The sequence below is a fragment of the Melozone crissalis genome, unplaced genomic scaffold, assembly GCF_028551555.1.
Source record: "Melozone crissalis strain CALT ecotype California unplaced genomic scaffold, PUWL_Pcris_2 ptg000033l_1, whole genome shotgun sequence".
NCBI lineage: Eukaryota > Metazoa > Chordata > Aves > Passeriformes > Passerellidae > Melozone > Melozone crissalis.
The window spans coordinates 6,619,601-6,636,352 of NW_026535811.1; the positions used below are offsets into that span (position 1 = coordinate 6,619,601).

General features: G+C 39.4%; 1 protein-coding gene across 12 annotated transcripts in view; it reads right to left on the reverse strand.

Moving 5' to 3' along the window:
- Positions 1 to 16,752, reverse strand: part of WNK1 (WNK lysine deficient protein kinase 1) — a 97,599-nt gene that overhangs the window by 37,102 nt on the left and 43,745 nt on the right. For 8 of the 12 annotated variants that reach the window (XM_054281934.1, XM_054281932.1, XM_054281928.1 and 5 more), the window contains exons 5-9: positions 6,995 to 7,083; positions 5,758 to 5,977; positions 5,241 to 5,577; positions 3,995 to 4,179; positions 615 to 872 (exon numbers count right to left, since the gene is read on the reverse strand). In XM_054281934.1, coding sequence (XP_054137909.1) covers positions 615 to 872; positions 3,995 to 4,179; positions 5,241 to 5,577; positions 5,758 to 5,977; positions 6,995 to 7,083 — 1,089 coding nt within the window. The remainder of the gene's footprint in view (positions 1 to 614; positions 873 to 3,994; positions 4,180 to 5,240; positions 5,578 to 5,757; positions 5,978 to 6,994; positions 7,084 to 16,752) is intronic. The other 4 variants (XM_054281938.1, XM_054281935.1, XM_054281939.1 and 1 more) reach the window with 1 other exon arrangement.

Sequence of the window (16,752 nt, forward strand, 5' to 3'; positions counted from 1 at the left end):
TTCTCAAAATTTATCTTGTGTAAACTGAAGCTCAAAATGGAAGGGAATCTTCCTCCTCTATTGCACATTATCTTTGCACCTGACTTTCTAAGAAATATGAAACTACTGCTCCTTCCCATTAAGAAGAAGTTGAAGTGGCATTTCTGATAAGAATTCACAAAAAATACCTCAAAACTATTAATACTTTAAACATCTAATATCACTATCATAGCTAGCCAAAGCTTTAAGAATAAGCAGCCACAGCAATCAGGCTTTAAAAGCTTGTTGTTTTGTGAAGGGCTTAATTAACATTCAGTGTTTACTAAGAATTTTAAAAATAAAAAGTCGTTTGACTTTGGGTATTAAGAACTAGCCTTCCCTTTACCTTCTGTGGTACAACTGGGTAATTTACATTTATACTGTCCTAAAAGACAAGATACAAGCAGTCAGCCACCGTTTGATAATGCTTACCAGCGCTGCTTCATAGAAATAAATAAAAATAACAAAATCAACATTCCAGCAGCACAGTATAAGGAATTGACTTTTCAATTTCTCCCTTTAAAAATGCCCAGAGCCCAGGATGTATTTAATGATAACTTATCTTACTGTGCCAGGAGGCAAATGGTAACACATACAGGACTGACAGAGAGGGAGGGCAGGCTGGAGCGTCGATGCTTGCGTGGAGAGGCAGAGTGCATGGGCAGGACACTTTCCAGGGCTTTAGAAAGCTTTTCTGCAAAGGTTTCTTCAGGGACAGTCCGAAGGTAGAAAGGAGAAAGAGGTGCAGACAGCGCTGGTGGTGGGGTGCAAGGAGCACTGAGAGGGATGCAGGACATACAGGGAAGAGCAGGAAGGTGGGGGACACAAACTGACATGCTACGACCACGTTGAGGCTAAAGGAGGAAAACAAAAGTTAAGAATTGAACACTTAAAAAAAAAAAAAAAAGTAATAACAAAACCAGCAAAAACTATAATGAGGTAGAAGAGAAATGAAGACGTACAATGGAAGGCCCAATATTGACTAATATGTGGTACCACAAGATATGAGAATGCTGAATGAATGCCAGGACACACTGGGAACAGGCTGTGTGCACCTCTGAGGAGCCCAGTTTGCCTTAGGTTACTGAGCAGTGTGGAAAGCTCCCTAGAACCCTCATGAGAAACACATGGAAGGAACATCAGACAGAATATTTTCTCTTGGACTACAAGACACAGCCCCCTAGTGTGTGTACTCACAGCACCTGGTAGTCTGACAAGTAAAATCTTAGATACTAATGAGCTTTCAAATGCTGATTAGTTATTAGAGTGAATGTGTGTTTACAGGTGTCACCCTGTTCTTCTACTGGAGCAGTCCCTCTGCCCAAATTATGAATTAAATGTATGCAGCTGGCTCTTTATTAACTGAAACTTTACCATAAAAATTTAAACCTTACACTTTCTACAACATGAGTTGTGGAAAATACTCAGTTTAATTTGTGGAAAATTCAGTAAAATTAGACTTAGACAAGCATCTTCCAGATGCTGGGCCAATAAAAACATCTGGATTTTGTAATTTTGCCACAATCCAGAAGGCCACAGATCAAAATCCAAGCAAATCAGAAGAAACAAAGTTTTGAGGTGGGATTTGCATTTTTTTGGTTCAGGCCACAGATCAAAATCCAAGCAAATCAGAAGAAACAAAGTTTTGAGGTGGGATTTGCATTTTTTTGGTTCAGGGGCTTCGGTTATTACTTTTTTTTTCAGGCATGGGGTTGTATTGTGTTTTGCTATGGGTTTAAGTGAATGGAAATATATTTTTATAGAGGCAGTATACACTTCATAGGGAGGTAATCCACAATATCTTAAACTAAATAAAATGAAATACAGACCTCCAGAGAGAAAACAGCAAGATATTCAGTAGAGATCTGACTTCCAAGATTTCTGTTGTGAGAAATCTTGCTAAATTGATTACAAATTTGAGGGAGAGGTAGAAAAGAACTCAAATAGTTAACTAAATACATCTTCATCTATTCCAAGGCAGGAGTAGTTATCTATCATTCTTGACTCTAATTTATCCAAATAGTTCAAAAGCATCTGCACTGATGGAAATAACAATACTTATCTATCTTTGTTGAGTATTAAATAAATCCCCTCCTAAACAATAATTCCATGCTGCAATTTAGGCTTATCATTCCTTATTCTGTCTAACAGCTATGTTGTGATCTGATCAGCCTCTTCTTATTTCATAGCAGCCTTTTAGAGCTTTCTCTCTCCTCAAGCTTATCTTGTATAGACTCAATTATTTAAGCCTTCCCACAAAAATCACATTTTTTGTATTTCTCCTGGGGTTTTTTTAACACTCTCCTCTGAATTTTCTCCCAAGCCACCCTCCAATTCACTCAACCAAGGTGTCCAGGATAGACTTACCAATAGCCAAGAGCAGAACTACTATTTCATATAATGGGATGTTTGCCTTTTTCATGACAGCATGATGTTTTTGACCATGTCCAGCGTATAGGTCCAATGTAATCCCTGACTTTTTAAAAATTCATTTTGCAAAATGGCTGCCTAGCCAGTGGTTACTCATTGTGTACTTGTGTAGCTGATTATTCCAGTTTAAGCACCAACCTTGTTCTTGTCCTGATCAAATTGAATTCTGTGCTTCTTTTTAAGGCCATTTCTTCAGTTGTCAATGTAATTTAGACCTGTCAGCCCCTTCCCAACAAAGGGTCAGTAGTCCCTGTAGTCTGCCAGCCTCCTGGTGCCACTGTTGTCACCCCACAGCATTGAGCCCATTTTTGCAGCAAACTACACAGCTTGGCTGTTCCTTTATCATGTGCTTGTTGCTCTCCCTCCTCCTCCCAAAAGATTCTGGTCTTTCAACCTGGAAGCCAGCCATCCCAAGAGAGTGACATGGCTTCTGGCCCAGTATGTGCCCACACTCCAAAATATGGCTTACCCAGAAGAGCAGCTTATTTAGAGGGATTAAGAACTCATCATCAAGGACTAACAGTACCACACACCTCAGTTAAGTGTCTTTGAAAGAGATGGAGATGCTTTGACTGTGGGTGATAGCAGCCTGTTTGCCAAAATCCTAGTTACACCAGTGATTCTGTAATAAAACCTACAACCACAGGTACCAGAAGAAGAGAGGACCCTCAATCTTAAGGGTCACATCTTCTCCTTTATGGTGTTACTGCATTATACCATAATGTCTGCCTCAATCCTGGATTTTTATTTGTGTAAAAAACAAGCGACAAGGGAACCATTGAAGACAATATAAAAGTAGCAGAAGTTCTACTCCAGAATTAGAATAGATTTCTGCATACTCTCTTACTCAGATCTAAAAACATACCAAGGAAAAAACATACCAAAATAAAAGGGCAACACAAATGAACATAGTAGGAAAAGTATTTGTGCCCAGTGCAGACTTTCCAGGGAAAAGGAATACACATGATGAGCAAATCAACACAAGCTAGAAATAAAACTGGGAACAAGGATGTGGGGTCTTTTCAGTCTGGAGCTCTCACATGCAACATTCTCTAACAGTTAAAAAAAGTCTTACCTGCAGAATCTGTAATTAAAGTCTCACAGAACACACAAAGCAATTTCACACAGTGACTTCAATTACTCTAATCCCTTCTTTAAACTAAACCAGCAGCTTGATCCCTGGTAACTTCATATATACATATACACACCACCTTCCCAAGCAAGATTAAATGCTTGTTTTCAAGAGGTAGTCTTGTTCTGAGGATGTTACTTCCACTCACAAAAATGACTAACCCATTATTCTGCTTAACTGCAGCCAAGTTTAAACAAAAGCTTTAAAGGCAAAGACGCTCTGGCACTTTCCCCTCCTCCTCTAAAATCAGTCATCTTGCAAAACCAAAACCCCTGAACTCCTCCCATGCAGAATCTGTATCCTATGCAAAACAAAACATACATGGAAGGTGGCCTGGCAGATTCCTCTCGCCTTTCACAGACACACAAAACCAAGTAACCCCATGCATTTGCAGAGCTGTGAGGTGTGGCTTACCCCTGCAGGTGGCTGATAACCTCCATGCTGCTGGGACTGCACTTGGCCCACTGAAGTTGGGTATCCCTGGACTCCAGTGCTTGAGACTGACTGCTCATGCTGGGAACCAAAGGACACAGCCTGCTGACTGCCCACAGATTCAGTGTACACAGATGACCCCTGGCCACTGTCAACTGTTCCATCAGCTGCAAAAGTGAAGGATAAAAATCTGCATTTAGAGAACTGCGGTGTGAAATAAAAATTTCAAAGATCCCATAACTGAATATTAAATTGATTTTTGTGCCATGTCATGTGGACCTTTATTATCATTTCACCTCTTGTAATATTTAAGCTGATTTTAAAATCTTTTTTTCCTCCATTATGCCTTCCCCTAAAACCCGGAAAAAATTACTTATTTCAGGAGTTCTTTGGGAGCATATTTAAGAGCAAACTGTATTTCCTACAAAAGTCTAGATCAGAAATAGAAACCTAAATTCCACATTGTTATGAATGCTCTTTCAAGGTTTATTAATCATTGTTTTTATTTAACTTTATGCAGACATTTAAAACAGTTGTGCTGTGCTGGCTGGCAGATGCACCATGTAGGCACAGTAGTGAACTAGGCACAATAGATAACCAAGATTTTAAATTGGCTAACATGCAGACAGTAATTTGCTTTTTAACGTCATCATTCTAATACAGAAGCTGTCACCTTCCATCATGATTCAAATACTGATTCAAATGCTGGGATGGCAGCAGAAAAGATAGGATTATAAATTCATCTTTTCACGTACACAAGGTAAAACAGAAAATCAAGACTTTTCAGAAGGGAAATTATGAACAGAACTGCTTGTAGATTAATCTAATTTCCATTTTAAAAGTAAGTTAACAAGGATTCAAACAAGTGGTTTTCATAGCCTGGTCTGCACTGGTGCAGGAGCATAGAGCCTTCTGCAGGGCCAGAATACACTGTCCCTGCAGGAGGGCAGCAGAACCAAGGGCTGGTGCTCATGCTTTAGGTGCCCCAGTTCATTCAGTACATTGCCTTGAAACAAAGAGAAACCATTTTGTGCTAAACTGGACTGTGAATTGTGCCAAGCCTTGGCTCAGCTAAGCCACAGGAATGCATCTTATGTTGCTGTGCTTTCTGGTGGCCTACTGCAATGGCAGACAGCATCATCTGAGGGCATTTACTGCTAAATTCACCAAAAACATAAAACTAATGGGAGGAACTGTGTAAGTGCAAGAAACTGACTGAGGCACTTACAAAGAACAGATATACTGGGTTGCTGGAACTGCAGCTGTTGGTGTTGATCAGCTTCTGGCTCTTCAGGCTCTACTTGTGTAGAAACCGATGCTGAAGCAGTAGGGACAGGAGTAGTACCAGTGACAGACTGGGGATGCTTTGACCCTGCATGGGAAGCACTCGATGGCTGCTGCTGCTCCAGCTGCTGCTTCTGACTGCCTTCCTCCTGAAGGATGTTCTCCTGCTCTTCTTGCACCGACTGGCGCTGCTCTCGCTTGCGCTTAATCAAAGATACCCTGTCCTTGATTGCCTTCGCCATTGTCTTGTGATCCCCTTCACAGACATAGCCAGACTCCACCTGAGGGAGGACACAACCACAGAATTCACACTGCCACAGACAGCCCCTGCCCCAGTGCTGCAGCAAAGCTCTTTCTGCCACTACTCATCTACACACTTGGGAACTCCTTTATTTCTAGACAGGAGCAGCAAAAGCAGGGGCTGACATTCCCCTGTCACAGAACAGCACACCGGCACTTACCATTTCCTGTGCCACATCCTCTGGGACATCTCTTTCCAAATCAAATGAAAACTCAATTGCCTCATTATCCTTATATTTGCCCTTGAGTTTTTTGATGTCTTCAATTCGGAGCCAGAGTTTAATGGCAATTTTTTCTCCATCATCTTCCTCTGCAAGTTCTACCCGTACTCCGGTCTCTTCTTGGAAGAAAGCATGATTCAAAAGGTCCTTAATAGCATATCTAGATATTGGGAAAGAATGTAGAAAGCACATTCAGCTATCAGGATTTCATAAAATACTAAGGAATAACCTTGACAGATGCTCCCCTGATTTATTCTCTAAGTTTTATGCTGTTTTGAACCACCTTATGTGCATTCTGTTGGCATAATTAGAAGCTTTGTCCTGAAGGTACAAAAGAGATTTACAAACCCATCATTAACAATTGTAGCTAACAGCTTAAATGAAATGTCAAAAAATAAGTGATGTGCAACAACAAAATTAACTTCAAAGGAGAAAAAAACACTAAATTGTTTGAAAACAAGAAAAAGAACTGAAACTAAAAATACACAACATCACCATCAGATGTAAAACTTCAAGAGTTAGTAAAATGGGATGAATAAACATCCATGAACAAAACCAGTTCTGAACAGAACAGAAGGCAACTAAAGGGCGGACAAAGCTGAAACAGTCTGAAATTGACAATCAGTAAGCAACAACCATGTTAAAGCAGAAAACAAAACAAAGCCCACAAATAAGCCATCAGCAGAGTTACAGATTTCTTATAACAGTGTAAGTTAGCCACCTGAAGTAGAAGTCATCTTGCAGAAAATATGGATAAAATTGAGCACCAAGAGTTTAAAACTTGGAGTCCTCAAAATGATCAATCATACCGAAAGAATCAAAGGGACACAAAATCCCAAAGGATTACAGAACAACCAACCAATCCAAATACCTGGAAACCCAGAAGGACTGTCTCCCACTACTCTGCTGATTAGGTCAAAGTTTTAATAAAAACAATAAAATTTCTGAATAAACTGACATGGATGGTTGCTATGGCATTTGCACTTTTCCTGACACTGTTAATCCTCTTAAATCATTGAATAGGAATCTACCAAAGATCAGAAGCTGCAGAAGTAGTACTGGCTTCCCAGCTTTCACCAGAACAACAAGGACCTCAGGAACTAACTGGATTTGGTATCATCAAAAGGACAGAAAGGCCTCAGACAGCAGCTGGTACCTCTGCAAAGCAAGTACTTACCTTTCACCTTTGTTTTGCCGAATGCATCCCTCAATAATCTCCTTCACTTCAGGGATTGCTACTTTATCAAAGCTGGCTGGCTTGACACCCTGAAACACACAAACAACACCTGAGAAACTGCAAGGCCCACTTGATTTAAGTTTTGATTGTGCTGACAAACCACCTATTTTTACTCTCTAGATAACTGAATAACTAGGGCAAATTAAGGCAGAGTCTGACCCCAGTACTCATTTGTTTGTTAGTGACTTTTGCAAATGTTCCACACACACCCCTTTCCATTTCCCAGTTACATTTCTGTAACACAAGCCACTGGCACTTGGGTGCTCAAGTCATGATAGGAATTTCATATCAAGTATGAAAGGAAACCTTTTAGTTTCCATGGAAGTTGTGCAGGTTAGAGGGAAGTACACAGACTGGACTGAGAATGGAAGAAAACGGTTCCTATGTAACACTAATGCCAGAAACCACAGCATTAATGTAACAGTCTTTAAAGCATCCTGTTGCTTCCCAAAATGTTTCCAATCTGCCATTATATGAAGAAGGTTTTTACAAGAAAAACCTTAGCCCAGGATGATCTGACTGGATCATTAAATAACTTGTCCAATGTTTAAGAAAAAAAACCAAAAACCTTCCAGCATCTTAGCTCTCCCCCAAAGCCCTACTATACCCAACCCACACTCCTGCATCACTGCTGTTGTGAGCTCAGGAAAATGAGCTTACAATACAGGCTGTACAAAAACCCTTCCACAATACACAGCAACCCTTTTTCCAATACACTCTAAACTACAGGGGGAAAGGAAAACAAAACCTAAATAAGATTAACCACCCAAAGCTGTAAAACATGCCATGAGATGTGACCATCTGGGAATTCTGAAAAACATTTCAGGCAGAGAGCCAAGCTTCATCACTTAATCACAGCCAAAAGTGGTATTTTGGGGCCAATGGTCCACAACAAAATCTGGCACCCAATTTTACTTAATTCAGCCTTCAGTTTCAAACTCTGTATTTAAAACAGCAGAATGAGAGAGGATGAAGACATGCTGTTCAAATGTTTGAACAGAGTTGGTGTTTTCAAGCTAAACAATCCTGAAATTATACACCTGATACATCTGACCCTGTGTCACTGCTGAATGACAACTGAACACAAAGTGAAAACCACAGCTCTAAACAACAGAAATAAATGAAGTAGCAGTACAAGCACTGTGATTTGTGCCCTAAACAGAAACTTCTCCCAATATCCTACAAAATACTGGTGAAATCAAGACATGATCTTTCCCCATTCCTCTACTGTGAGCAGGAAAGAAGCCTTGAAACAGAGAAGTTTGAGTTTAAATCCCAGTCTTTGCACCTACCGACCCTGTAGTCAGAATTCTTAAAAGAAAAAAAAAAAGCCAACACAAAAACCCCACACTGTAGAAAGAAAACAATTGATTTGATAAGAACCAGTATGCTGTTATAACAGGATGGTTATCTATTTCTTTGGTCTACAATTTGCCCTTGTGAAACTCTAGCAATTGAAATTCACAGAACTGCAGACTACACTGTGAACTAGAATAAGCACTGAAATACAGCCTGCCAATGAATTAGCTGAACGCTTTCAGAAGCTTTGCTGACTATTAAGCCTTAAGAAAATCAATGCCCCAGGTGATAAAACATCAGACCCAAGTTTGGATGAGTAGGTTTCAGACTGTAACCAGGCCTTATATAAGCCTCCAGCTTCCAAGCAGGATACAGAGCTCTCCACTCTAAAAGGATTTATAAAACTCAGCTCATACAGTTGACTTGTCAAAGGTGGCACCTTTCATTATGACCACACTTAAAATAGTCCCAGAAATTCAGGTTTATATATGGAATATAGATATTTCTATATATAACTAAGAATAGATATTTTTATATATAATTAAATGTATAACATATGTAATCTATGCATTAATTATTCAACTCCTTAATGCATACATTCCCATCTAAATTTGCCCAAGTTTAACACATTTAAGTCTTTTAAATAGCTCAAGCCTCAGACATAGCAGCCTGTACTGTCATTCATTCACACCGTGGCAGCAGAAGGATGATGTCAGATCTGTGACAATCTCATTTCAGAAAACTAAAAGCTAACATGAGGAAGACAACTGGTACAGAAAAATATCAGCATAACAAAGCCAGGATTTTATTTTTCTTGTTAATTATTGTACCACATGCTCTGTTCTTGCACAGAGCCTGAAAAGTTAAAGCTAAGGATAGATTTTAAAATCAGAAATTCAGTCTGCTACCCTGCATTTCTCACTGCTGAAAGAAATTAAACACTTGTCCAAAATCTTCAGGCCCTTCCATGAGGACCATTTTACAATACTCCTGAATTCCAAACCAAGAGTACAGTTAAAAAGTGAAGCTCCTGCAGCCCTTTAGCAGAGCTTCCATGTTCCAACTGCTCCTCAGAAAATCTGGGAGAACATCACACTGTGGCCTGGGATTCTGTGTTCAAGAAGCTCCCTATGTCTCACTTTGCTCCACAGTCCATGAGAAGGGCTGCCTAAGCCTCCTCTCCAGCTCTGGACAAGCACTCTCCAGATACTGAAGTTCATCAACTTTTTAAACCCTTTTGTTCCCTTCTGCAAGCACCAAGGGAAGTGTCAAACTATTTTATACAACAAGACAAGGGTTCTATAAATGATTAAAACACAATAAATCAGTGAAATCTTTTCTAACCAGAGCTGCCTACACATCTTAATCTGCCATCACACAGAAACCCAAGGGAGGCCAGGCCCTGAAGTTCACATAACCTTGATGTGTTCTTAAGACTGCACGAGCTGGGCAGCCAAGCATACCTCCAGCAGCTTCTGAACCCAAAGGCACTCAAGGAAATGCAGTGTTTCCTGGCTTTAGCACACTAAAAATGGTCACATTCCTATGTGCTGCTCCTGGGCCCCTTAGAACAGCCACAGGACAACTCAAATCCTAATCTACTAGTCCCATTTCCCAGTGGCAGTTCATTAAGAATTAAACAGCCAAATCCCACTAGCATCATTTACAAGTTTGTTAAAGAAACAGCAGAAAGAGCCCTTGCAAAAGAAAAAAAAGAATAGACAGGTATAACAGGCACACAAGAAAAATCAACATTTTCTCAAGCTACTGTTCTAAAACTGCACAAGCTGACAGTGCTGCTGAAAGCAACAGTGTCCTTTTCACCATTTCCCAGTCCCACACCAGCGTAATTTCCTTTATTTTGCCAGCAAACACATTAATACAGCTGCATAATGAACCAAATCACAGCATGTATCAGACTTGAAAGAAATCCAACCAAAAAAGGCAGCAGCAGCTTCCAGTGAGCTGAAGTTTCCTACACTGCTGCTTGAGCTCTCCATCTTACAGAAGGACAGCCAGGCCAGAACTGTTTATTTTGAAAGAAGCACCAATTTAAAAAAAAAAAAATCACTCAACACTTAGATTTTGAGAATACCTCTAAAATGTGGATGCTTATGTAGGTAGGCAAAGATACAAAACTAAAAACTCACAGTTTCCATGTTAAGCATAGAAGAGATTTCATATTTCACTTATCTTAGATGTGAAGTTTGTGATTTTATCAGATTTTAACCAGGTGAAAAAATATGTTACAAAATTCAACATAATCAATAGTTACCTGATAAACTAAAAGCAAGTTAGGTATTCTTAAAAACACTAAATTTCCAGGAAACTCTGAAACCCCAAAGTATAAGCCATCTAGAACTCTTGCATAATTTTTTGCCTAGAAATACATAATATTTTGCATTAATTAGATCACCAGATTACTGAGTCAGTAGCTTAACATCTTGTTCTAATGCAAGAGATACTGAAAATATCATTTACTTCATTAGAGAACTGAAAATATCATTTTCTTCATTAGAGAAGGTACAATCAATGCTGTATAACTTCTACAACAAATCAAAATGAAGGCAGATGAAGTGTTACATATCCTCAGACATTCTCAATTTAATAAAAAATGCCTCGATTTGGAACAAAACCATAGGTGGAAAACAGCAGAATCAATTAGTGTTCCAGCCTTGATGGTCAGGATTTTAATTTACATTTTAAAAAACTACAGGGAGAAAAGTAAAGTCAAGTTTAAAAGCTAAAGAACCAAGCTAGGCAAACGTAGAACCATTCAAAAGATTTGTAGAGAACTCTGATTCACCTCCAAAATACTTTCCTGCGGCTACACGCACTTGACAGAGCTGAAATTCTTACTTACCTCTTTGGCACAATCCTTGTGAGAGCAGCAACAGTGGGAATTAACAATTACAAAAATGGGACAGATCTCTCTTTTTGTGAAATCCATCAGGAAAAGAGAGCCACGCACACCAGAGTTAGCAAGGTGCTATTTTCCGATGGCACTCCACTGGGCTGTGGACTTAACGCACAGCAGAAGGAAAGCAGACATCAAGGTTAGAAGGGAGCATTGTTCTCTCCTTGACATCTCTTGCTATTTTCCAAGTCCAGTACATGAGGCTGCAGAGATCTGAGCTCAATATCTGCTTTTGTCACTCTAATACTGACTAGAAAGAATCAATATGAGCAAGAGGTAAGCAGGTCCCTTTCTGCCTGCCCAGCCAGCTGTGAGAGGAGGAAGAAGGGACAGCAGAGGGATCCTTTCCTTCCTGCCTGTCCCCACCCACCCACTTGGCTGCTCTGCCTTCTCTCCACCCAGGTTTCCTGCAGGAGTTAGAGGCTGGCAGTGTGATCATCATGCAGTTCCTCCTGCTGCTGCACAAGCTCCTCTTTGACCAGGGCAAGCAAGTTGGTCAGTGTGCTGTGCAGGGGAATGAAGGCAGCTGCTGCTCCTCCTCTCCCTCCATGGAGCTACAAAGCAGCACACACACAGCTGACTGCCACTCAGCCCAACTAAACACAAGTCAGAACTACAACAGCATAATGCTTTTCACTACCAGTGGCAACAACATCTGATTTCCTTTTCTCCTTAATGCAAGGGCACAGACATTTGAAGGCAATTTTTAAACACCTTCAAACAACATCCAGGTGTTTAAGGTGTCCTTAAACACCTAGACAACATTAGAAAGCTGCATTGTTGCTTGGTTTATGCCACATGCTCACAAATAATCCAGAATTATATTAGCATACTAATATTATTATAATTATTATAAATATATTAGTATACTAAGAGATACTAGTATATTATACTAGTATCTCTTGCTCGACTTCAGACCTAAACCTGAAGTTCAATTTTTTTTTTCTTCTGATACCTAGTTCCAAGCAACCATTGTAAGACCTGTTTATTAATCAAATGAGCTGGCCATAGCTTCAGGGTTTGGGTTTTTTATTGAAAGGACATAAGGAGCAATGCTAAGAAAGATCACATATATAATTTTAAAGATGAACTTAGCAAACGAACTTTGACAAACTAGTGGTGATGAACTGTTATAAAATGCAATTTAGAAAATTATCAAGATCACTTTTCACCCTAAAATAACATATTTAGTTCCTCAAGTATACCACAATTATACCAGTGCTGTTTTTATAGTATACACCATCAGTGTTGCAAAAGCAACATTCCACACACTTAATTAAGGCTACACTTTTCTGGGGTACAGAGCATGACCTGCAAAGAACATTCAACATTTCAGCTTTTGACAAGTCAAGTCTACCTGTCCCAGCAGAACCATAATTCTTGCATGGCTCTTTTCAAAGATGCTGTAATTCTAAGAGTGTGGAAAGAATTCTACAGTAACTGATTGATCTTCTCAAACAAAATGTTCTAACAGCGCAGTCCAGAAGCTAATAGCACCAGCAGCAAAGTCAAATTACACAAACAAAGTAATTAAAATGTCTATATTTCCTTTCTACTAAGCTGTTACCATTCTAGTTTGAGCCAGTCCCAGGCTGCCACAAACCATTAATTCAGGAATTTAGAGAGAGTATGATTGCAGTGGAAAAAAAAGATCCAACCTCTTTCCCCCAGTCCCAAAGAAGCCCTCAGGCTATGGTATATATAGCATTTAAATTGGTTTACCCCGTGATCTCCTAAATTTCACTACCTGCAATTAGTTACTTACCCAGGCCTCAAAACCCTTTCACCCCCTCTAATCATTCATCTCAATCCTGCAGCCTGTTCTAGGAACAATCTTTCAGATTTAGTTCTTTCCTTTTTTCACACAGAATATACCTGAACTGTTTGATAATTCTCACCCTAGTTGAACTGAATAGATAGTATGAAAAGAAAGACTTCAGCTTAACATTTACTGAGCTCAAGAGACACATGGTTTGTCTACAGAGGATGGATTTTCTTGTTCTGGTTAAAAAGCAAACTAGAGTAATTTTTTTTAAGAAACAAATGCGACATATTAAACAGAAGTAAAAATTTAGTTTCGCTGATGTCAGTATTTTCATAGCAATTAATTCTGGACAATTGATAATTCTGCCAAGGATTAAATTGGTAAATCCTGCAGAATAAACTCTGTACCAGATCAGTATCCTAGCAGAGTAAACAGCATTACTGCAATGCAAGCAGTGGGAGCAGATGAAAGCTTTAGTGAGCCAGAGCCAGCTCATGAGGCACTGCTCAGGCCAGGACAGGCCTTGCTCTCTTCCCTTCTGATCAAAAACAACAACTGCATATTTGGAACCCAGAACCTTTTGAACTTGAGAGATCTACCATCTTCCACATCAAAATTTCCCATCTCATCTATCTGAGAGCTCTATGCCACTGAAACACCTTAACCAACTGGCCTTCACCCTCTGCAGTGCAGGTGTGTAAGTTAAGTCTCATGATCCTTAACTTTTTCCACACCAATAGGTAAGCACGTGTGCCCTGAGTTCAGAATCACACTGTGAAGACAATGGCAATGCTGTAGAATTTATACAGGCCTGCTTGCTGCAATTTAGATACTCTTCCTCTTTAATTTAACACCTAACTTAAAAACATTTTGAGGCATTAACAAAAAAATTAGAGGTCAATCACAACAACAAACTGACAGATGTACAGAACTAAAGTTGTTATACACACAAGATGTATCTTCATTTACACACTCAAACTAATTGCTTCTTCCTGAAGTTAAATTTGTATGAGAGAAGTTTTGGTGAAAAGGATAAAACAGACTCCTCATTCCATGAGCAGTCTTTGCTCACTATCACCTTCACATACATATCCTACAGGTGATCTGCTAGTCTAAGAGCTGGAGAACACTGACACTGCCTACTCAACCAACTTCTCTGTCAGTGTCTCAACACTGTACTTTTATCTACTAAAGCCAGAGACTTTAGAGCATTCAAAGCCTTACAAGACTGCTCCAGTAGGGTACAGTTCTGTTACTTCACATGCTTAACTTTGAACAGGAACTAGTCATAACTCTTCTTAGAAATTCCTGTCTGCAAGCCTTTCCAGCACTCTCAAGACAAAGGCAGCAACTGAAGTCAAAACTCACTGTATTTAATAATGATAATAAAACGCTATGCACTATTGCAGAATATATACTACTCAGAATATATATAATATTGCAGAATATATACTACAGCTCAGAGCTACCCCCCTGGCAAGTGATCCAGCCCAGAAAAAAAATTAATTTAAGTTTTTACACAAGGCATGGAAGTCCACAGCTCTTCAGAACCACCAGGTAAATAAAGTATCTGCTTATTTTAAAAGTCCAAAGAATCTGAAGCTAAGAATATTGTTTCAGTTTTTAAAAAAGTTATTAATTAATCACAACAGTAATTGCAGCAATTCTAATGTATAAAAACATCAATCAAGCTCCAGAACAGGAAATTTTGTAACCAGGACAGAGTTTCTTAGTGCACATCTGGCTAACAATTACCATATTGGAGCATGGAACAGTGAAAAGGACCTTGTTTAGAAACACAGTTTGAGGACAGAGGTTCTTCTGAAACAAAGTCTGACTGGACAAGTAGATCAGGTATTAACTCTTTTACTCTTGCACAAAAGCATAAAGGTAAGATCAGTTGCACGTATCACACACAGTTCTTTAACCTCACTCTTAGAAGCAGAGATGCTGCCTCTAATATGAACACCTTGAGCTAGCTCAGTGACCCTTTGCTTTTTTGGGACTTCAGCTTGAAAATGGCTTTCAAAAAAAACCAAAACCAGACATGCCTAGACATATATTTCAGTTATATAAATTTAGAAATGCCACAGTGACACAATACTAGAAGTGTCCGTCTTCTATTTTCAGTATGGAAAACATGTTTTTGAAAAATAAAATTGCATTAGTTGCACCCTCTACTTTAATCTGCTCCCACTCTGGTGGAAAATCATTGCTCTGCACTCCTTTTTAAGTTCATGTACAGTAACTCAAAAGCAGAGATTAGTTCCACTGGACTTCAAACTGAATTTAAATAATGATGTAGCATGGGCCATAAAACCCATCTGGTACCAGAACTAGCCTTTAGAAAGGATTATCTACTTAAAAGGCCTAAAGGTAATGTTGCAAACACCAAAAATAGTGCACAATTCCAGCAATGCACCAAAAGTCACCATGCCTTTTATTTTCAGACTCATTCTAATAGGAGTGAAGACTTTGCTGGAGTTATCCCATTCCTACCCCTTGCAACTATAGCAGTACAGCTGGCAGGACAAGAAATAGCAGCCTATGCATTCTTAGTGTCAGTATTTTTAACCAGTGGCACTCTATGACAAATAACATTGAACCATCAGTCTCCCCACAGGAATGTTTCAGTGATTCACCAATCACACAATTATAATGGTTCTCACCACACTGCAGGCATTTTAAAAACACTTATCACCTCCTTGTTCTTAAGAGCCACCTCCCCATCTCTTGTTAAATTAACCTCAGTTAATGTAAGAACTAAATGGATATCAGTACAGGATAGAATATTAAATGCTAGTAGTTTCAAGAGATCTGATCGCTGAAAGATACTTTTTAAACCTTCCAAATTTTTAAAGATACATGGTTTCACTCACATTCTCTGAAATTAGGTTTCTAAAAATACATCTAGAAGCTCTGCATTACTACTACATTTCAGAAATTAAATTACACTTGATTTTATGCAGCTTGAAAAATGCTCACAATCCTCCACTCCTTTCAATTCCTGATGATCTTAAAATCATATCCTGTTCAAAACTGCCAAAAGACAAAATCCAGGCCCATCAGTGAGCAAGGTAAGAAAGAAATAGCTGCCTTTACTTCAAACCAAGTTTGTTTCACATCAATATTGACAAAAAAAAAATTAGCTGTGATCTTGAAGCTTTTGATGCTGAACAATGAGCTACTTTTAGAAAATAATTCAGTTGAATAAGCCTTTTCCCTTCCAAATTCAGGCAGCACCTGACTTAGCTGTGCAAACAGCACAGAATCACAGACTGGGTCAGGCTGGAAGGGAGCACAGTGGTCATCTGCTCCCATCTCCCTGCTCCAGCAGAGCACATGGCACAAACTCAGGATTGCCTCCAGAGAGTTCTGGAATATCCCCAGTGAGGGAGACTCCACACCCTCTCTGGACAATCTGTTCAGTGCATGATCACTGCACAGGAAAGAAGTTCTTCCTCTTATTCAGGTGAAACTTCTGTGCATCAGTTTCTGCCCATGGCCTCTTGTTCTATTGCCTGGCACCACCAGAAACCTGGCTCCGTCCTCTGACACCCTCCGTTCAGATCCTCAGACACTGATAAGGTCCTCTCAGTCTTCTCAAAAGGCTGAACATGATGTGCAATATTGTTTTTACATTTCACACTTTACTGCCAGGAGTTTCTTCTTTGAAGGAATACAAGAGTTTACCCTTTCTTCCAATTAATGTTTCTG